General features: G+C 44.6%; 1 protein-coding gene across 1 annotated transcript in view; it reads right to left on the minus strand.

The window, feature by feature from the left end:
• Positions 1–1086: 1086 nt before the first annotated feature.
• The window catches only part of LOC121535803 (Wilms tumor protein 1-interacting protein homolog), a 36980-nt gene continuing 15165 nt past the window's right edge, over positions 1087–22901 (minus strand). The window contains 7 exon segments of the mRNA XM_041843095.2: positions 1087–2835; positions 4169–4237; positions 4754–4805; positions 4968–5098; positions 5448–5510; positions 7535–7602; positions 14346–14447. Of these exon segments, the coding sequence (XP_041699029.2) occupies positions 2683–2835; positions 4169–4237; positions 4754–4805; positions 4968–5098; positions 5448–5510; positions 7535–7602; positions 14346–14447 (638 nt within the window). The 3' untranslated portion in view covers positions 1087–2682.

Consider the following 22901-nt stretch of genomic DNA (forward strand, 5'->3'; position numbering starts at 1 on the left):
CAACTCTTGTCAAGTTTAAACATTTGCTGCTTTAATGAAAAATGATTTGAGATTGATATGAATGAGTGGGTCTTATTGTACTATTCAAACTACAGTTCAGAAAATGCCATAGCCTCATTCTTCAAGTATATTACACATTCCTTGACTAGGAGTCTCATCATACTATGCTGAGATTCAGTTTATCTACCATCAAAGGGAATTTCCCAGCAAAAACATGTACTCTAGGGATACATATTATTTTTCGCTTTTGCAAATAAATGTACAACTGGGAGCAGAGAAAGAAAATAAACAACAGTTTGCCAAACATACACTAATAATTACATTCGAAAGAATCTCATCGAAGGATACATCAGAAAGCACATAATGCCTGTGCGGGCCCCTCCTCTCTGTAATCTCTACGTCAGCCTCCTTGTCTGTTAGATTCAGTAGTATGAGAGAACAGTACCTCTGACTAGGCTACTGTGAGCAGATACTGGGTAGGCCTGAGCCAGAGCCTTACCCATTCTTTCAGTTGGAGAGAGATTGAGAGTGCATGGGTCGTTTTGTGAAGCTGGATGGCCGTTGTCCTGCTCACTCAACAAGGTACATGCACCATGGCACTGCCACTAGTGCACACACACACTCACACTTCTATACACACTGAGTATACCAAACATTAGGAACACCTTCCTAATATTGAGTTGCACCCACTTTTGCCCTCAGAACAGCCTCAATTCGTCGGGGCATGGACTCTACAAGGTGTCAAAAGCGTTCCACAGGGTTGCTGGCCAATGTTGACCCAAATGCTTCCCACAGTTGTGCCAAGTTGGCTGAATGTCCTTTGGGTGGTGGACTATTCTTGATACACACAGGAAACTGTTGAGTGTGAAAAACCCAGCAGCGTTGCAGTTCTTGACACAAACCGGTGCACCTGACACCTACTACCATACCCCGTTCAAAGGCACTTCAATGTTTTGTCTTGGCCATTCACCCTCTGAATGGCACACATACACAATCCATGTCTCAATTGTCTCAAGGCTTAAAAATCATTCTTTAACCTGTCTCCTCCCCTTCATCTACACTGATTTAAGTGGATTTAACAAGTGACATCACCTGGATTCACCTGGTCAGTCTATGTCATGGAAAGAGCAGTTCTTAATGTTTTGTACACTCAGTGTCTATAGACCAACAGACTACAGTGTCTATAGACACACACAGAGACACACACAACGGCACAACCAGCGAGGGAAAACACGGGGGATGGATTCCCCAGAGACACGGGTTGGACCAGCAACTCCCACAACCAACCAGACAATCTGATCAACCAGTAGGTATGACACAGTAACGTGTGCATGAGGAGGATATGTGGGGACTCTCGATGGTCAGACACTCACTCACTCAGTGCTACCATATGGGTCAAATAACCAGTGTGTGGAACTGTACATGTTAATTAAGAGCCAGTGTCACTAACAGGTCTTTGGATCGCATGACCAAGCAGACCGACAACACAGAGGCCTCTAGGACCTGAAACAACGGACTAATACCCTTCAGAGGACTGTTAAGACTGTTACAGCTCGTTTGGCCTCCGATTCCATTTGCTAATAATAATGCAGCAAAAAAAGAGACTACGCTTCTAGAATCTTGCGGAAAATGTCTGCAAAATATATAGGCATGTATAAAAGACAATCTATGTGCTTCAAACTTTTTTTCTCGTTATATAATCGTTAAGACACTGCTTGTGAATCTCTCGAGGTCACGTCTTCTAAGACTGCTAAGTGGAATGAGTGCCAGCCCAGGCTAGCGCTGTGGCTACTGGCTACTGACAGGGCATGCTGTGCCACCAACATCCGCTTTGCCAAGGAGCACTGGAGCAAGGGGATGGTACAGGGGAGTGTGTCACAGAGTCACATGAAGGCTCTCGGTTGTTGCTGGTAGACTCTGTACCCTTGCATAGCCAAAAGGAGCCGTAGCTAGCTGGACTGTGGCACTGTCACTGGCACCGTGCGGTGAGGTTTCTCAGTGGAAGGCCACTCTGAAGGCACAGCATGTCCAACCCTCTAACCCTGCCAGACAGTGCTGGAATGTTATGTAGCAGCCTGTTTCACGGCCTCCCAGCCTCCTGGCAGAGATGATGTCCAGCTCTCTCTCTCTCATGGACAGAGGAGCAGTAAATGCATCATGGCACACGGCTTCAGCGCAAAGGAATGAAGAAAACAGAAGGAGAGGAAAAAAGAGAGCGCTGGAGAGAGGGATAGAGAGAGAGTGGCCTCCTCCCTCCATCCAGGCCAGGCCCCACTGTGATGAATGTGCAGGGGTCACGGTGCTGACGTCAGCCAGGGCCTCTGGGTGGGCTGGGGCCTCAGCCCGCTTCACTGTTCACAGACCAAAAGGAGGAAGGAGGGAGAAAAAAACTGATGGAAGAGAGAGAGAGAGGGACGTGGACTCTCTCCCAGCCCGGTCTTGTGACTTGTCCATGGCCTCGTATCTATCTCCTCTCCCCAGGGCACGGCCGGCCAGTAGAGAGCGAAGACTCCCAGGATCTCTCTGTTCTGTTCTGTCATGCAAGAAGAGGTTCCGAAGTTCCGGGATTCCGTGGGCGGGGGATTCCTTCTTCTTTCTGCTATGTTGTCTCAAGTCACCTGGGAGGCGGGTCAGCGGTGGCTTGGGGTTGGCTGGGGTTGGATCCTCGCCGCCCCTGCTCTCTCATAGCTCAGTGACGTGTAGTGGGTAGCTGGGGGGCGGGTGGGCGGGCACCGGGACCTTGAGCCTGCGGATGTGGCAGCCGTGACAGAGCAGGTGGCCCTCCAGGGGGTAACAGCGGTGACCCTCCTCGTCGTTTAGCTGGAGGCCACAGTCCTACAACACAGAGGGAGAGAGATAGACTCAGTGAAACTGCTGTGGCTGAACATTTGTGAAGGAAAATATTATATACACACATCCAATGTCTTTGGGCAGGTGCTAGATATCAAAACTATCCAGACTATCTATTTCAACAAGGAACTTTCAATACACATATTTCAGATATTTAATGTACTTCTTATTTTATTAATTTTTTTACCCCTTTTTCTCCCCAATTGGTAGTTACAGTCTTGTCCCATAGCTGCAACTCCCGTACGGACTCAGGAGAGGCGAAGGTCGAGAGCCATGCGTCCTTCCAAAACACGACCCTGCCAAGCTGCACTGCTTCTTGACACACTGCTCGCGTAACCCGGAAGCCAGCCGCACCAATGTGTCGGAGGAAACACCGTACAACTGGCGACCGTGTCAGCATGCATGCGCCCGGCCCGCCACAGGAGTCGCTAGAGCGCGATGGGACAAGGACATCCCGGACAGCCAAACCCTCCCCTAACGACGCTGGGCCAATTGTGCGCCGCCTCATGGGTCTCCCGGTCACGACACAGCCCGGTATCGAACCCGGGAGGCATTTACTGTACTTTTACCTTTGATACCTCTCCACTGATATGAGAGGCCGCCGATGGGTATTCCTGTTAAGTTTACATATGGGCTCTTTACCATTTCTTAAATATGTAATATTTAAGACTTTAGACCCCTGTGATGACTATCAACCCCACAGAGCCTGCTGAATGATTACCTGCCAAGCTGCACTCACCTAGGTGGGATATGAGCTATTCCCTGGAATGTGTGATAATAAAATGAGTCAACCAGCTTTTGCCATTAAACATGGAATTCTTGATCAAACTCACACACACTTACAATCACACACATTCTTTGAGCCCTGGTTACAATGACTCACACTTTACACAGCTATCATTAAACTGTTGTGTTGGCTGACTTGACTTGATTACTTTGATTACACTGAGGTTTGTAGATAACATAGGATGATTTCCTGTCTGAGCGGTCTGTCAGAGTGCTGAGATTCCAGGGTAGTTAAACAACAACCCCTGGTCAGATGTCCAGCTGAGTCCAACGCTATGAGCCCTACCCTCTGCTCTCCCACCTCCCACAGCTCAACTCTGGAATGTGCCTGGACAACGAGTCACCACATTGGTTTGCCCCTCACTGAGCTTTAGTTTGTGTGTGTAGTGCACACACTCACAGAGATCCAGAAACATACACCCACACTGCCATAGCATTTACACTAAAATTGACAGACGTTTAATGATCATACCCAATGTGCTGGCTCCGTTCAATACATAAATAAGACAGGCTAGTAATGACGTTGTCTCACCTCGCAGTGATAGCACTCCACATGGTAGTCCTTGTCCATGGACACCACCCGGATGGTCTCCTCAGAGCCCTGTCAGGAAGCACACACAGTCAGTCACACCCTCCCGTCTCCACCACTCCACTGGCTACCAACAACCAGAGCCATATATTAAGAGAGTTGGGCCAGGTTTTAGAAAGGACGCCATGTTAGAGCCTTTATTCTCGAAATGTTGATGATGTAACAATACGAGAGCGCCTCCGACAATTCCCTATGAAATGACCCGCTGTAAACTAGCAAAACAGAGCAGCGAATTTAACAGACGTTTTTATTGATTAGCATTCGGGATAATGTGTATCCAAGTAGGTAAAGCATATCTGCTTTCACTGGACATCTTCATAGGTTTTGAAAACTATCAGAAATAAACAGCACAGCACGGAAGTGTCAATTATCACTTAGCAACGGCTATGGAGGAGAAAGTGGCAATCTCGGAACGTTCAGACAGGAACCGCATTGGCCTAACCCTCTACTGTATATACTGTATATGACTCTGACAACAACTAGTGACAGGGGCTGACAGGATACAAGCAGTCATTGGCTCATCATTACCTGAGCAGGGAGGATGGGCTGGTTGCATGAGGCACATTTTGGGGCAAAGACCCTGTTGGGGAAACAGAGTAGAAGTCAAGTCTTGGCACATGCTGTATAATTTATATCAGTTTCAGCACAAATCAGGATTTAAAGAGTACTGTGGAATGAAGAAACTCTTGCATGCTGACTTCATCACATGTTGGCATTATCTATAAGAGACCCATGTCCTTACGTGTGGTAGTCTTTGACACAGTAGATGTTGTTCTCCACGTCCACAGTGAAAGGCACTCCGTCCAGACCCTCTGTACAGACCACACAGCGGAAGCAGCCAGGGTGGTAGGACTTGCCCAGTGCCTGCAGGATCTACACACACACACACACACACACACACACACACACACACACACACACACACACACACACACACACACACACACACACACACACACACACACACACACACACACACACACAGAGAGAGAGAGATAACAGTAAGGCCAGAGATTGAGGCCTCTCATTAGGAGTCAATCACACCAGCCCATTGGCATTCAGATACAGAAACTAAACTAAACTAGGTGGTATGATGCCACATGTCAAGAAGAGATACAGTCCTGCTAAAGAGAAAGCCCAGAAAGGAACAGGCATACTGTTCTGCTGATTGTCTTGTATCACTATCTAGCAGGCCCTCCTACAGTATTAGGCTCTTTCTTACCATTTCCATGATGAGGTGACCACACACAAAGCACTTCTCTGCCGTCTGCTGAAAACCAGAGTACTGTGGGAGATTAAAAAGAGACTTATCACTGGGTTTGTTAGGATTCTAACATGTAGCAATGGACAACTATTACATGGTGAATGTTAACTGGGTCTGGTTGAGACTTGGGAGTACAGCATTACAAAAGAGAGGATGGTACCTTTAGGAAGTGTTTGAGACAGGGTTGGGGATCATTCCACAAATGTAATTCTAATGTAATTCCTTCTCCCTGTAAATTCCATTTAATTCAGTTTTAATTGTAGGTCAGTCTTTGAATTCAGAGTTAATTCAATTCCTCTCAATTCCAATGTTAAGACATTCCAAGAATTCAATTCCCAATTAAATATTATCCCGAACAATTCCACAAATGAAAATTCAATTCCCTCAGGCTTACAGGCATGTCCATGTTCAGACAGCTTAGCTATACTGGAAATATAGAAATACAAGTTGAAATGATTTAAAACAAATTCTGCAGTCCATTTTTGATACTAAGTGCATTAATTCCATTAACTGGGAAATGTACAAATATTAAATTCCAATTAAATTCAAACAGTCCAAATAGTCTAATTCCAATTCAATTCCAATTCAATTCCAATTCAATTCAATTTTAATTGAATCCAATGTAAATGATCCACTTCATGAGTGAATTCAAGAATTGAATTGGAATTTCAAATTAAATTGGAATTGACCCCAACCCTGGTTTGAGAACCCCTAAACACTATAACCAAAATGTGAATGTAGGGCCCCAGAGTACAGCCTAAATGACACTATCTATAGGGGGTGCTGCTGCTCTCTTTATATTGACGTGAAAAGAGTTGCTCCTTTTCCCTTTGCCTCCTCTCTTTGCTGAGACGTATATGAGCGACCAGTGTCATTTGCTGTGACGATACCTGTCCTAAACCATCAGCGCACTCTACTAATAGAAAGAGTACAGCACACATCCAGTCATCAGCTCTCTACTCTAGGTGGTCTCCTACAGTCTGGACCAGAGTCACACAGACACAAGGGGATGTATCCGAACTTGAGGTAAGACGTGTAACTTGAACATAAGATATCACATTGAAGTCAATGAGGGATTTAAATTTGAGTTATACCCGCATTACCATCGTTATGTTTGTCCCATAGTGACCATCTGCAAAGCACATGACCCTGGGGTCATGACCTGATGAGAGGAGGGGGAGGGTAATGGTGGGACAGGGGCAGCAGGTGGAGGTGGGGTGGTGAGGGGTGCAGGGGGAGGGTGACTCCAGGCTTCCCCTTTAACCCCCCAGACAGACCATCTGCCCCGATGACAGGGCAGAGCTGGTGGTCAATACTCAGAGGAAGCTAGGGACTTTTGTCATATCCACCATCTGACCCCTTTAGGATCTATTCTTTATATCTACAGCATGAGGAGACCCAATACCACTCGTAGCACCCATCCTCTGAGCCAATTGAAAGTCTGTTTTAGGGGCCAATGGGCAATGTCTATGTGTAATGGAGTGATTCATTTACATTAAGTAAATGGCAACCTAACAACCTAATTCAGTAGTAATAAGCAATAAGTCTGTATCTTTTAGGAAGACAAAAACGACTGCTATAAAACACCTGGTTCCCATTGATTCTAGATTGACCGACGTCTATCAGAGATCAATACATGCTAATAACTTGTGTCTGTTTCCCATTGTGTCCAACCTGGGCAGATGGATACATCATACAGGAGGCAGTCTGAGGCCTGCAGCTGCCCACAGCCACTCCTCCTCCCTCTCTAATTCTAAGTGCTGGGGAGTAATGGGATGGGAGCAGTGGGGTAATTGTGCTCCTTGGGGAAATGTTGGGGAAATTAGTGGGAATTGGAGGGGTGGTGCTTAACTTTAATTGTAGCACTGCAATGTCTGTTTCCTCTGGAGGGTTTTAGAATGTGCTCTCCCAAGTCTGTCATTGAGGGGTGTGTGTATGAAGGATATGAAGAACTCAACCTCTGAACATCCACATAATGAACATAACATAAACATCAATTCTTGTGCATAAGGAGGCATGCAGGGACGACAGATGTTGTAACTTACCAGGAAGTCCTCTTCACAGTAGACCCTGCCGTTGACATTGTAGAAAGCTTTCCCTCTCAGCCTCCTTCCTGAAGAAGAGAAGTAAGAGTGTGTGAGCTGTAGCAGATCCTGTCAAAGTGAAGACTGTAAAGGTGTTGCTATGTGATTGTACCCAACCCCTAGGCTATAAGAAAGTTAATACATCAAGAAAATAGTGTGCTTCCAGCCTTTTGAACAATGACGAAATGCCCCAGGGTTTCTCCTGATGATATTTGAAATACATTATCCAAAACTGCATTGTTATTCTGTTGAGAACAAACAGAAATACCACGGGAGTTGACTTTCTGCCTCCTACTCCCCTGACTCCTCTCTGTTCCATTAGACACAACAACAACAGATGTCAACAGGAAACACCAGTGACAAAAGCAGATGGTAGCTGCATAATGTAGGTTACTCGTTCGAGGTCCACACTAATGTTTCAATACTCTGGTCATCCATTGATCCCCACGGGACTCCTTCTACTTAGAACCAGCAAACAATCAATACAGCCCCATCATCCAGACGAGGCCCAAGCTGCTATACAAACTCCCCCTCCTACTCACCCCTCCTCCTCACCCCTGCCATTGTGTACAGCTCACACACACACACACACACAACCACAGCCCAACTATACAAGCCTGAGCAAAGGATTTTCCCATGTCTGGTATAGCCAGGGCCATACTAACAGTCAGTCCCTCCCCAAAGTCACCATTTTGGGGCTCCTTGAGCACAGTAGCACTACATTCCACAGGATAAAAGGGAATTCCACCTAAAAGGAAAGATCTCCTCACTGCTCACTCCCACTGGCCCTGGCTTTTGCGCCCCCTGCGATGCTTCTCTTAATGCATGCCCATTGAAATGCACTAAATGGCAGCAGCAGTCTCTTCTCTTTCTGGCAGCGCGGTGACTTCAACCCAGCCCAGCAGACAGAGCGCATGGAGCTCATAAATCTGCAGGATTAGTCAGATTTAATTGCTGTCCTGAGCTGCCATTGATTTTATGGGTGTCCTGGCTTGGGAAAGACATGTCCCCCTTTTTACACCCAAATGTATGCAATCGCTGTATTTCACACACAGTGTCACATTGCTGGGAGATAGCAATATATTAACATCCACATAAATGGCTACAGCAGCCGAAGGATGCTGTTCACACAATAGGTGAGACTTTAGACTGAGTGCGAGAAACTATTAGCATTTAGAGTTGGAGGTTGGACGAGAGAGAAAAAACCTATTTCCTGTTGACTGGGGACTACAAAGGAGGAGCTCTTTTAATTCAGAGTGACTAAACTTGTAAAAACCATTACATTCTAATCAACAACACACCAGTGAGCTGGAGCTGGGGCATGTTGCCGTGTGTTTGTCTGGTGGCCTTTGCTCTGGCGAGTGCATCTGGAAGGTGAAACACAAAGCCCTCAGCGCTCGCTGACTGTGGTGCACTGCTAAGGGAGCGGGCCGCCTGAGCAAACGGGGACATTCTTTCTGCCTGAGGTCACTAGTTGGTCCCATTCAACCCCCCCTCCACCCCTCCACCACCCTCCCTCCCTCGTTCCCTCATAGAGAGGGGGAGGGGAGGGCTCCCTGTCTCCCTCTAGCCTTTGTCACAGGAGAGGAAAGTGCTGGGCTGGCTGCAGTGGGCTGGGGCTCAGGGCTCTCCTCTTCTCCTCAACTCACAGCCCCTGAGCACGGTGGGACATGTGGCATTTTCCATGGAGTTCTGGACCAAATGGCTCCCTGATTGGGATTTTACACTCAATATACTGTACTTAGTTTTTACAGCTCCAACATTGGTTTCCCATGACTCCGTGTTTTCATGACACTGCGTTTCACAGACATGCACATAAAGGGCTGTGCATCTAGAAATAATGGGAGCTATTCTCTCAGCTAGATATTTAACCCTTCAGAAATCATTTTAGAGCACTACAACAAACTGCAGTGCACTGGTCAAATAAAATAATTATCTGAGACATAATAAAATCCTTAGTGAGTCATTCTCCAGCAATCAAAGTCTTGGGATCATGTGGTCAGTGTGGTAGTTTGTGGACCAGCCATGGATGCCTGGTGGCGGTACTCCTGGTACCAACCAGCCCCGGCATCTGGACATGTTATTGGACCTGTGTCATCCCTCCAACCCCCTCACATCACAATGACCTCACTTTACAGTGATTTCATCCCTCACTGATCTTAAATTCCTAAAACCACAACAATGAGATGCAGGCTGGGTTTAGGTTGGGCTCAGCTGGGGAGCTCCAGGCCTCACTTAAGTGATATGTTATTGTGCCCTGTGAGGTGCAGAGTCTGCAAACGGACAGTGGTTAGGTTAGTCAGTGTTAAGACTCTCTCCCTGGAGATCCAGAGCCAGCTACACTAGTGCACTACACAAGGCCTGGCCATGATAATACCAACACATCCCTATGCTACAACGCTGACTTTTAATGACCTGGCTGTTGGCCATAGGCAACTTTTCAAACTTTTCAACAAAAAAACATAGTTGCTAAACCAAGACATGAGATCGGAATAAATACTGAATGAATGTCTTCTTATGTAAATAATCTGAATAATGTCCTAGATTACCATCTCATTTAAATACAACTGTACCCAAATCCCCATATGTTCAGTGTCTACATATTCTTCCAGTAGGAGGGAAACATCAAGCATGTTACACTCTCTCAGGTTCCACCCCACCCACTCCTCCCTTCTCCTCCCACTCTCTCCTCTCAGAACAAGTGGGCCTTTATCACCTGCAGGCAGGCGGTGGGGTGAGGATCTGAGGGGGAGGAGGGGGAAGCAGCGAGGGAGAGGCGGAGGGAGGGCCTGCCCAGTGCCGGGGTAAGTAAAGGAAGGATGCTGGAGGTGGTGACTCACTCAGATTGCTCGGGACTTCAGACAGGAATTTTTAGAACCCGGCAAAGTGAGCATGTGCTGGCCTGCTGCTACTTCCAAATTGTTTTTAAGTAAGTCTCTCTTCAGAGAGAACAGCCAAGTTAAGACAACAGAGCCACAAGTACATCTCTCAAATAGAAAACCCAGAAGTTATGAAATCTCCCAGTCTCTCTAATAGCATTAAGAGCTAGGATAAAACCATGGCCCACTCAGTCTCTCTCAGAAACTCCCCCACAACTAAATCACAGCGAAAGTCATGATCAAGTAGTCAAACCATCGCCAAAGGCAGAAGGGAGCAGGGGCTACACTACCAAGCGGTTGTACATCATTTAAAACCTTGGCCAGATCTCACAATTTACACTCAGATGAGGGAGTAGCATAGAAATAGAATGACTAGATTCTATATGGGGAGTAGCCAGGCTAACTCTACCTACTGCAGCCAGCTACCATACCCCAGCCAAAACCCCATAGCAGCACAACAATGAGCTGTACATTTTTTTCTCACACATTTTTCACACCTCAGCCCTGTGTGCCCTGTGCCAGCCAGCCAGTCAGCTAGGTACAGCTGGTGAGTGACTGAGGAAACCACAATGCATCATAAACAGGTTTCAGAAATACAAGGCCCTTGGCTGTTTTCTCCTGGCTGGTGTGAGAGACACTAGCAGGTTGTGTTACAGTAACATAGAGGTAACTAGTTAATAACTAGTGTGCCCCATTAAAGGCACGGATGCATGTGAGCTAGCAGACAAAGGGTATGTGGAAGGAGGAAGTGGGTGGTGATCCAGTCAGGAGCTGGGCGTCAACACCAGTACAGGAAATAAACAGGAGACTGGTCACAGAGGTATGTATGTCTTATGACTGTATAGTTGGGACTAGTAAAGTCATGAGGAGTGTGTGTGGGTATGTTTGGTGGGTGGGGGGTGTGTTTGTGTGTGCGTGGTGTGTGAGCGTATAATTACGCACACACACATTTTTCTGTGTGTATCTGTGTGTGTGTGCATGTGTGTGTGCGTTTATCGGTGTGTGTGTGTGCGCGCTTATCTGTGTGTGTGTTTATGTGTGTGTTGTTTGCTCAGAGCCCATGCCAGGCCGGCCCCCTCTGATAAGCAGGCCTGGTACACTTTGTGACTGTCTGATTGAGGTCCTCATGGGAAGGCCGGCTGAAGTGGAGGGGGGTAGTTTGCATTCCTGGCCATTTCATGAAAAAAGGGTGCAACCATAGGAGCAAGCCAAGAGGAGGGCTCAATTATGCATGGTTAAACAAAGCCCAAGGCTACCAGCCAGCAATGTCTCAGAGAATTGAACTCTCTCTCTGCTATGGAGCTCCTGACTCTTACAGAATAACATTTGTGGCATTTTAGTCAAAAAGTAAAACAGTTTGTCAACAAATAACCTGATACATCATTAGGTGTGTTTTGACATCTGCAGGCACTTTAAAACTAACTTCTCAGAGGGGTTGAAAACACTCTGCTTCTAAAGGCAAACATTCCCATTCATAAGAGACCCAATAATACATCACAGAGTTTACGTTAGAAATAAACCATCTCAAGAGCCAAGATGGGCCTGTTATCATCTACAGTGGATATAAAAAGTCTACACACCCCTGTTAAAATGCCAGGTTTTTGTGATGTAAAAGAATGAGACAAAGATAAATCATGTCAGAACTTTTTCCACCTTTAATGTGACCTATAACGTGAACAATTTAATTGAAAAACAAACTGAAATCTTTGAGGGGGAAAAATAAAAAATAAAAAAACTCACAATAACCTGGTTGCATAAGTGTGCACACCCTTAAATTAATACTATGTTGAAGCACCTTTTGATTTTATTACAGCACTCAGTCTTTTTGGGTAGGAGTCTATTAGCATGGCACATCTTGACGTGGCAATATTTGCCCACTATTCTTTGCAAAAGCGCTCGAAATCTGTCAGATTGCGAGGACATCTCCTGTGCACAGCCCTCTTCAGATCACCCCAGAGATGTTCAATTGGATTCAGGTCTGGGCTCTGGCTGGGCCATTCCAAAACGTTAATCTTCTTCTGGTGAAGCCATGCTTTTGTGGATTTGGATGTGTGCTTTGGGTCGTTGTTGTGCTGAAAGGTGAACTTCATCTTCAGCTTTCTAACGGACGCCTGAAGGTTTTGTGCCAAAATTGCCTGGTATTTGGAACTGTTCATAATTCCCTCCACCCTGACTAAGGCCCCGGTTCCAGCTGAAGAAAAACAGCCCCAAAGCATGATGCTGCCACCACCATGCTTCACTGTGGGTATGGTGTTCTTTGGGTGATGTGCAGTGTTGTTTTTGTGCCAAACATACCTTTTGGAATTATGGCCAAAAAGTTAAACCTTGGTTTCATCAGACCATAACACATTTTCCCACATGCTTTTGGGGGACTTGATGTTTGTTTTTGCAAACTTCAGCCGGGCTTGGATGTTTTTCTTTGTAAGAAAAGGCTTCCGTCTTGCCACCCTACCCCATAGCCCATTCATATGAAGAATACGGGAGATTGTTGTCACATGTAGCACACAGCCAGTACTTGCCAGAAATTCCTGCAGTTCCTTTAATGTTGCTGTAGGCCTCTTGGAAGCCTCCCTGACCAGTTTTCTTCTCGTCTTTTCATACATTTTGGAGGGACGTCCAGTTCTTGGTAATGTCTCTGTTGTGCCATATTTTCTCCACTTGATGATGACTGTCTTCACTGTGTTCCATGGTATATGTAATGCTTTGGAAATGATTTTGTACCCTTCTCCTGACTGATATCTTTCAACAATGAGATCCCTCTGATGCCTTGGAAGCTCTCTGTGGACCATGGCTTTTGCTCTGAGATGCAACTAAGAAAATGTCAGGAAAATCCTACTAGAACAGCTGAACTTTATTTGTGATTAATCAGAGTCACTTTAAATGATGGCAGGTGTGTAATGACTTCTATTTAACATGAGTTTGAATGTGATTGGTTAATTCTGAACACAGCCACATCCCCACTTATGCAACCAGGTTATTGTAAGGTTTTTATTTTTCATTTTTCCCCCTCGAAGATTTCAGTTTGTTTTTCAATTAAATTGTTCACGTTATAGGTCACATTAACAGTGGAAAAAGTTCTGACATGATTTATCTTTGTCTCATTCTTTTACATCACAAAAACCTGGCATTTTAACAGGGGTGTGTAGACTTTTTATATCCACTGTATATACAGAGACCACTAGAATTAGCAGGGGAAGACTTGCTTCACTTCTGGATAGATCTCACCAAACGTATTTAATTCTGAATAACAGAGAAGTGTATTCCAGCTTTTTCTGTACTGTTTAAAACATTATAGATGGGCAATAATGTCTAACCAATAGAAACAGACTTACAGTATATCTCTCTGGTCTGACTCAACTACACTTTTCAAAGCAGGTCAAAAGGAATCTGTAGAGAAACCTCAGGATTAGAGACACTGCCCCTCATTCTTCAACCACACAATAAATCTGAAAGTATATGTATTCAATTACATGTCAATTATATGCATTTCTTCCGAAGCCAAGGGATCAGTATCCATGTACATCAGCGCATGAATGAAAGCAACCTTGCTCCAAACTCTCTCCGACTTCACCCTCGTCTCCACTTGAAACAAGAGAGGACAATTGGTGTCAGGTGACAGGGCAGCCCTTCACGCACATTACACACGCCATGCATAAACAAAAAATGTTCAGGTTGACTGCAACATCCGTCTCTACAACCCACTCATTCCAATATGTCATCCATGTTCCTGTCAAATAGAGAACAATAGAGCATTCTGTAGACAACTCCCAGAAGACACTCTGGCAACCAACATCAACGTTGTGCTAAGAAATGAAAATACAGGACATCTGTGATGCCAGCCAATGATGCAGGTGCTGAGTAGGAGTAGTGGACAGAAGCCTATATACACTTACCACAGGAGCAACAGGTGAAGCAGTTGGTATGGTACAGATTCCCCATGGCCTGACAGGCTTGGCTGGCCCCATACACACCCTTCCCACACTTGATACAGATACCTGGAGGTGGGAACAGACACAGGTTAACATCAGTGGACATAATCATCATTACTTTACATTTTAGTCATTATCCAACGCGACTTATTGGAGCAATTAGGGTTAAGTGCCTTGCTCAAGGGCACATTGACAGATTTTTCAACTAGTCAGCTAGGGGATTCGAACCAGCAACCTTTCGGTTACTAGCCCAATACACTTAACCGCTAGGCTACCTGCCGCCCATTATCATCATCATATTCATTACCATCATGAATCCTACTTGGGCTTTCATACAGCAGTAAAGTACACGTCATTGTAACTGGTTTAGCTAGTAACTTCCATGTTCCATCAATGATCTATAAAGGGTGTACATACAGTACTTGGACCAAATTAATGTGTCTCTGTGAGGTTAATTGTTCTATGTTGTATCTAAAATATAAATACATTAACCAGGGGTGTTAGGGGCTGGCAGGAAGCATTCTCTTAATGTGGCACAATGACAAAGTGAGTCAGCAAAAGTTAGTGGGCTATGTCCCAACGGTCGTAGATGGTATAATTCCTTCCTGCAGATGACCACTGACCTGGAAACACTAGACAAGTTAGAGGAAAAAAGGTGAATTACCCACAGGTGTGGACTACAAACTCCTGGTTATTACTATCAGTCATTTGGCTTTCATCTATTAGTTCAATGTTAAACCCTTACTAAGGAAGGAGAGAGGCAGGCATCCAGCAGGTGAAGACTATTTGGACATAGCATTGGACTAATAATTCCCCTGCTCTCCTCTCACGCACAAGATGGCCTCCGCCGGGGTCACATTCCACAGCGAGTGCAGGGTCAAAGCCTGGGTGGGGTGAGTCCAGGGTCACCACGCCTACAGGACACAACATCCCGACAGGGGGCTGACCCCACCCCCCCCCACCACCCCCATGATGACAGTAATGAAGAAAGCGTGTCATCATCTAGTCCTATATCTAAAAATGTATTCAGACAGTATTTCAAGGCAATGATACTTCATTTCTAGAGCCAATTTAAAATAAGTGCTGGACTTACACTGCTATATATGTAGGTTGTACTTAGGTAATAGACTAATATACAGTGGGGGGAAAAAAGTATTTAGTCAGCCACCAATTGTGCAAGTTCTCCCACTTAAAAAAGATAGAGAGGCCTGTAATTTTCATCATAGGTACACGTCAACTATGACAGACAAATTGAGAAGAAAAAAATCCAGAAAGTCACATTGTAGGATTTTTATGAATTTATTTGCAAATTATGGTGGAAAATAAGTATTTGGTCACCTACAAACAAGCAAGATTTCTTGCTCTCACAGACCTGTAACTTCTTCTTTAAGAGGCTCCTCTGTCCTCCACTCGTTACCTGTATTAATGGCACCTATTTGAACTTGTTATCAGTATAAAATACACCTGTCCACAACCTCAAACAGTCACACTCCAAACTCCACTATGGCCAAGACCAAAGAGCTGTCAAAGGACACCAGAAACAAAATTGTAGACCTGCACCAGGCTGGGAAGACTGAATCTGCAATAGGTAAGCAGCTTGGTTTGAAGAAATCAACTGTGGGAGCAATTATTAGGAAATGGAAGACATACAACACCACTGATAATCTCCCTCGATCTGGGGCTCCACGCAAGATCTCACCCTGTGGGGTCAAAATGATCACAAGAACGGTGAGCAAAAATCCCAGAACCACACGGGGGGACCTAGTGAATGACCTGCAGAGAGCTGGGACCAAAGTAACAAAGCCTACCATCAGTAACACACTACGCCGCCAGTGACTCAAATCCTGCAGTGCCAGACGTGTCCCCCTGCTTAAGCCAGTACATGTCCAGGCCCGTCTGAAGTTTGCTAGAGTGCATTTGGATGATCCAGAAGAGGATTGGGAGAATGTCATATGGTCAGATGAAACAAAAATAGAACTTTTTGGTAAAAACTCAACTCGTCGTGTTTGGAGGACAAAGAATGCTGAGTTGCATCCAAAGAACACCATACCTACTGTGAAGCATGGGGGTGGAAACATCATGCTTTGGGGCTGTTTTTCTGCAAAGGGACCAGGACGACTGATCCGTGTAAAGGAAATAATGAATGGGGCCATGTATCGTGAGATTTTGAGTGAAAACCTCCTTCCATCAGCAAGGGCATTGAAGATGAAACGTGGCTGGGTCTTTCAGCATGACAATGATCCCAAACACACCGCCCGGGCAACGAAGGAGTGGCTTCGTAAGAAGCATTTCAAGGTCCTGGAGTGGCCTAGCCAGTCTCCAGATCTCAACCCCATAGAAAATCTTTGGAGGGAGTTGAAAGTCCGTGTTGCCCAGCGACAGCCCCAAAACATCACTGCTGTAGAGGAGATCTGCATGGAGGAATGGACCAAAATACCAGCAACAGTGTGTGAAAACCTTGTGAAGACTTACAGAAAACGTTTGACCAGTGTCATTGCCAACAAAGGGTATATAACAAAGTATTGAGAAACTTTTGTTATTGACCAAATACTTATTTTCCACCATAATTTGCAAATAAATTCATTAAAAATCCTACAATGTGATTTTCTGGATTTTTATTTCTCATTTTGTCTGTCATAGTTGACGTGTACCTATGATGAAAATTACAAGCCTCTCTCATCTTTTTAAGAGGGAGAACTTTCACAATTGGTGGCTGACTAAATACTTTTTTCCCCCACTGTATATTTTTGACAGGTCTTAACCCCTTTCACTCATGGGAATTGGCCTACATGGATAGGGCTACATTTAAATGTTTCTTACTGTTGTTGTTTACGCAATCCAAAAACACTCCATTATAAATCACAATCTGGGTCAGGTGGGAGTAATTTAAAAGCTTGTTCTATTGCCAACATGACTAGCCATATTATAAAATACGATCTTACAGTGTTATGCTTCACAAGACAATTCAGAGAAGCATGAGTGCATTCAGATGCGTGGTCAGCGGCAAATGTTATTCACAATACAACAAACATAGGCTCATTCTGTTCAGGACAACCCAATGTATAACGCCATGTCATCAAACTGATCATAAACGTTGACACTGTATATTACATGAGTTTATGTATTTTGAAAGATGAGATGTTGAGGATGATAATAAATACTGCTTTGATGTCATAAAAGCAAGCCAAACACACGTGAGTCCAAATGTGCACTTCACATTTCCATATCATAATAGTCCTCGTAATTTACAGCATTTCCCTCACTCAGACAACAAAACATTTGCTAAAGTTGCCCAATTAGTGGGAGGGATGGGGGCAACTTCTTGTCGCGCGCGGTGCTCATGTTCAGAATTGTTGTCAGTCAAAACCCATACAGAGCTGTAAAGCAGAGACCCTGAGATCTATGTATAGGATGTTACTGTACAGCCACTGGGTTCCAATTTAGGTGCTTTTCAGTGTCCAAAGTCTAAAGGTCCACCGGTGCTGGGGTCAATTCTGTATTGAGGTGCGAATTGCTCTTTAATTCCAATTCAAATCTTGAATTAGAATTAACCACACCCCACAGAAAGCCAAATTTGATTTTAATTTGAATTAAAGGCTTATTTATTCTACATCACCATAGTAATGTTTATTTTTGACATAATGTATAAACATTTCATTTTTAAAACTCATTCTCCTAAAACAATTTTAAATAATTACAGTGGTCTGGAAATATTCTTAGATCATGTTGTGGGTTGTCTATAATTATTCATAATATTAAATAATGAATTCATAAAAATTCATAATTCATTTTTAAATATCAGGGGGAAATACATTTCCCAGAATGCATTGGGTTAAACACTGCATTTTGGAAGGGAACAATCTAACATACAGTGCATTCGGAAAGTATTCAGACCCCTTGACTCTTTCCACATTTTGTTACATTACAGCCATATTCTAAAATGGATGCAATTGTTGTTTAATCCTCATCAATCTACAACCAATACCCCATAATGACAAAGCAAATGTATTAAAATAATAAAACTGAAATATCATATTTACATAAGAATTCAGACTCTTTCCGCAGTACTTTGTTGAAGCACCTTTGGCATGGATTACAGCCTCGAGTCTTCTTGGGTATGACGCTACAACCTTGGCACACCTGTATTTGGGGAGTTTCTCCCATTCTTCTCTGCAGATCCTCTCAAGCTCTGTTAGGTTGGATGGGGAGTGTCGCTGCACAGCTATTTTCAGGTCTCTCCAGAGATGTTCGATCGGGTTCAAGTCCGGGCTCTGGCTGGGCCACACAAGGACATTCAGAGACTTGTCCCGAAGCCACTCCTGTGTTGTCTTGGCTGTGTGCTTAGGGTCGTTGTCCTGTTGAAAGGTGAACCTTCGCCCCAGTCTGAGGTCCTGAGCGCTCTGGAGCAGGGATCAAGGATCTCTCTGTACTTTGCTCCGTTCATCTTTACCTCGATCCTGACTAGTCTCCCAGTCCCTGCTGCTGAAAAACATCCCCACAGCATGATGCTGCCACAACTATGCTTCGCCGTAGGGATGGTGCAAGGTTTCCTCCAGACGTGACACTTGGCATTCAGGCCAAAGAGTTCAATCTTGGTTTCATCAGACCAGAGAATCTTGTTTCTCATGGTCTGAGAGTCTTTAGGTGCCTTTTGGCAAACTTCAAGTGGACCCTCCCCCAGAGCTGTGCCTGTCTCGGAGCTGTACGGACAATTCCTTCGACCTCATCGCTTGGTTTTTGCTCTGACATGCACTGTCAACTGTGGGATACCTTATATAGACAGGTGTGTGCCTTTCCAAATCATGTCCAATCAATTGAATTTACCACAGGTAGACTCCAATCAAGTTGTAGAAACATCTCAAGGATGATCAATGGAAACAGGATGCACCTGAGCTCAATTTCGGTCTGAATACTTATGTAAATAAGGTATTTCTGTTTGTTATTTTTAATACATTTGCTTAAATTCCTAAAAACCAGTTTTTGCTTTGTCATTATGTGGTATTTGTGTAGATTGTTGAGAAAAAAAAAAATGTAATCAATTTTTTGCATAAGGCTGTAACGTAACAAAATGTGGAAAAAGGGAAGGGGTCTGAATACTTTCCGAAGGCACTGTATCATGACAAATAAAAAAACTGTTTGACATCTTTGAGTTATAATCAAACTAATATTTGAAATGGTATGTGTATTCTTTGCATTAATAAGTGGCATATAATTTTTATAAAATATTTGACAAATGAATGACACTTTCATGTTTCACATCTCAGTTGAATTGGTTTGAATTGGTTTGAATTTAATTCTACTTCCTTAAATTCAAATTCAATTCCAATTCATTGTTTGAATTTAATTTAAGTCAGAAATTCCGAAAAGACTCCAACCCTGCTTTTTACATCTATGACATAAGAGTGTGAATTATACCATGACATTCTTGGGAGCCTAGCGCGTGCAAAAATGATTTTATGGGCCTAATAGTAAAGACAAAAATGTATTACATTTTAATGTGGCATGAACACAACCAGTCATGATGTTTAAATCTGACTGTCAAACAAATCCCTTCAAAAAGTAGGCTAACTGTACATTTCGTCCTCTCCAAAATAATCCCAGTAGTGTACACGCACCATTTCATGAAAGGAAAGAGACATCTGTTAAAAACACCATAATGACATTCAGCGATTGTCATTAGGCCTACTACAGCGTGTATTCATGGATGCCAATGGAAGCCATGCTTCCCCAAAAATTGGAACAAGAAAAAAATAACAAACGTATGAAATAAGATTTTATAATTTTTCAGATTCGCAAGTGGCAGAATCTATCTCACCGGAGAAAGCATCCGAGAGAGCGAAACAGCGGCCCTCTGTCTCAGTATGTGTACCCATGTATCTGATGCTGTCTGGCCAAAAAGAGAATGACAGGCGCTGTTTCGCTCACTTGGATACTTTCTCCGGTGAGATTGATGTGTCTTGCTGTTGGCACGCGTCTCGTCAAACTATAAATATTTAACGACCCCCCCCAAAGTTAGACTTTTGTTGCCTTTAGAGGAGCTCATGTCTCATTCATTCCTCGTAATTCACACTGTATGAAATGATGGGCTACGGTACTGCAAGGCTATCCAAAGGTTAGGCCCACATGTTTTCCTTTCAACAAGAGTCATTCAGCTGGACCAAAGTCAAATATTGGCATTTCCTATTCCAACCTAAAGTTGAGACGCTGTTCCTGCACTCAGAAATGATAAGAGGAAAAATTAGGGCTATTCTCTCTGATATGGATAAAGAGCCAATCTATGAATCATCTAAATCACAACAGCTTGACCAAAATAAATATTTAGAATAGCCATTGGCAAGAAAGTAAAATATTACTGTCCAGCTTGGTTGATCCCATATTACCTCTATATTCCCTTTAACAAGAGACCCAGAAGACATCAAAGTGTAGTTATGTAACCACCTAAAAGTGAACTTGAAAAAGATGCCAGTGGGGTCGAAATGTTGTCTATTTTGTGTGTCTCAATAAACCAAAGTCTTCAACCACAGATTGAAGACTTTTGCTTTTATTTTTATCTGTCCAGCACCTGAACTATTTAGACTTACTAAAAGTGAACAAGATATCAGATTGGATTGGAGTGTTCCATGGTGTTTCTGAGGGCTCCGGATCCTTTACCACAAGCACTCTGACAACAGTGTAGCTACTCACTCCGCAAGGCAATTAAACTGACAAAACATCAGTATAGAGACAAAGTGGAGTCGCAATTCAACGGCTCAGACACAAGACGTATGTGGCAGGATCTACAGACAATCACGGACTACAAAAGGAAAACCAGCCACGTCGCCGACACCGACGTCTCGCTTCCGGACAAGCTAAACAACTTCTTCGCCCGCTTTGAGGACAACATAGTGCCACCGACGCGGCCCACTACCGAGGACTGTGGGCTCTCCTTCTCCGTGGCCGATGTGAGTAAGACATTTAAGCATGTTAACTCCCGCAAGGCGGCCAGCCCAGACGGCATCCCTAGCCGCGTCCTTAGAGTATGCGCAGACCAGCTGGCTGGTGTGTTTACGGACATATTCAATCTCTCCCTATTCCAGTCTGCTGTCCCCACATGCTTCAAGACTGCCATCATTGTTCCTGTACCCAAGAAAGCAAAGGTAACTGAACTAAATGACGCCCCATAGCACTCACCTCTGTCATCATGAAGTGCTTTGAGAGACTAGTCAAGGATCATATCACCTCTACCTTACCTGTCACCCTAGACCCACTTCAATTTTGCTTACCGCCCCAATAGATCCACAGACGATGCAATCGCCATCACACTGCACACTGCCGCATCCCATCTGGACAAGAGGAATACCTATGTAAGAATGATGTTCATTGACTATAGCTCAGCACTCAACACCATAGTACCCTCCAAGCTCATCATTAAGCTCGAGGCCCTGGGTCTGAACCCCGCCCTGTGCAACTGGATCCTGGACTTCCTGACTGGCCGCCCCCAGGTGGTCAGGGTAGGAAACAACATCTCCACTTCGCTGATCCTCAACACTGGGGCCCCACAAGGGTGCGTGCTCAACCCCCTCCTGTACTCCCTGTTCACCCATGACTGCGTGGCCAAGCACGCCTCCAACTCAATCATCAAGTTTGCAGACGACACAACAGTAGTAGGCTTGATTACCAACAATGACGAGACAGCCTACAGGGAGGAGGTGAGGGCTCTGGGAGTGTGGTGCCAGGAAAATAACCTCTCACTCAACAAAACAAAGGAGATGATTGTGGACTTCAGGAAACAGCAGAGGGTGCACCCCCTATCCACATCGATGGGACCGCAGTGGAGAAGGTGGAAAGCTTCAAGTTCCTTGGCGTACACATCACTGACAAACTGAAATGGTCCACCCATGCAGACAGTGTGGCGAAGAAGGCGCAACAGAGCCTCTTCAACCTCAGGAGGCTGAAGAAATTTGGCTTGGCACCTAAAACCCTCACAAACTTTTACAGATGCACAATTGAGAGCATCCTATCGGGCTGTATCACCACCTGGTACGGCAACTGCACCGCCCGCAACCGCAGGGCTCTCCAGAGGGTGGTGCAGTCTGCCCAACGCATCACTGGGGGCACACTGCCTGCCCTCCAGGACACCTACAGCACCCGATGTCACAGGAAGGCCAAAAAGATAATCAAGGACATCAACCACCCGAGCCACTGCATGTTCATCCCGCTATCATCTAGAAGGCGAGGTCAGTACAGGTGCATCAAAGCTGGGACCGAGAGAATGAAAAACAGCTTCTATCTCAAGGCCATCAGACTGTTAAATAGCCATCACTAGCACATTAGAGGCTGCTGCTGCCTATTGAAATCACTGGCCACTTTAAGAAATGGAACACTAGTCACTATAATAATGTTTACATATCTTGCATTACTCATCTCATATGTATATACTGTATTCTGTAATATTCTAATGTATCTTAGTCCATGCTGCTCTGTCATTGCTTGTCCATATATGTATATATTCTTAATTCCATTCCTTACTTAGATTTGTGT

Source organism: Coregonus clupeaformis, unplaced genomic scaffold (genome assembly GCF_020615455.1).
Source record: "Coregonus clupeaformis isolate EN_2021a unplaced genomic scaffold, ASM2061545v1 scaf1481, whole genome shotgun sequence".
In the NCBI taxonomy this organism is placed as follows: Eukaryota; Metazoa; Chordata; class Actinopteri; order Salmoniformes; family Salmonidae; genus Coregonus; species Coregonus clupeaformis.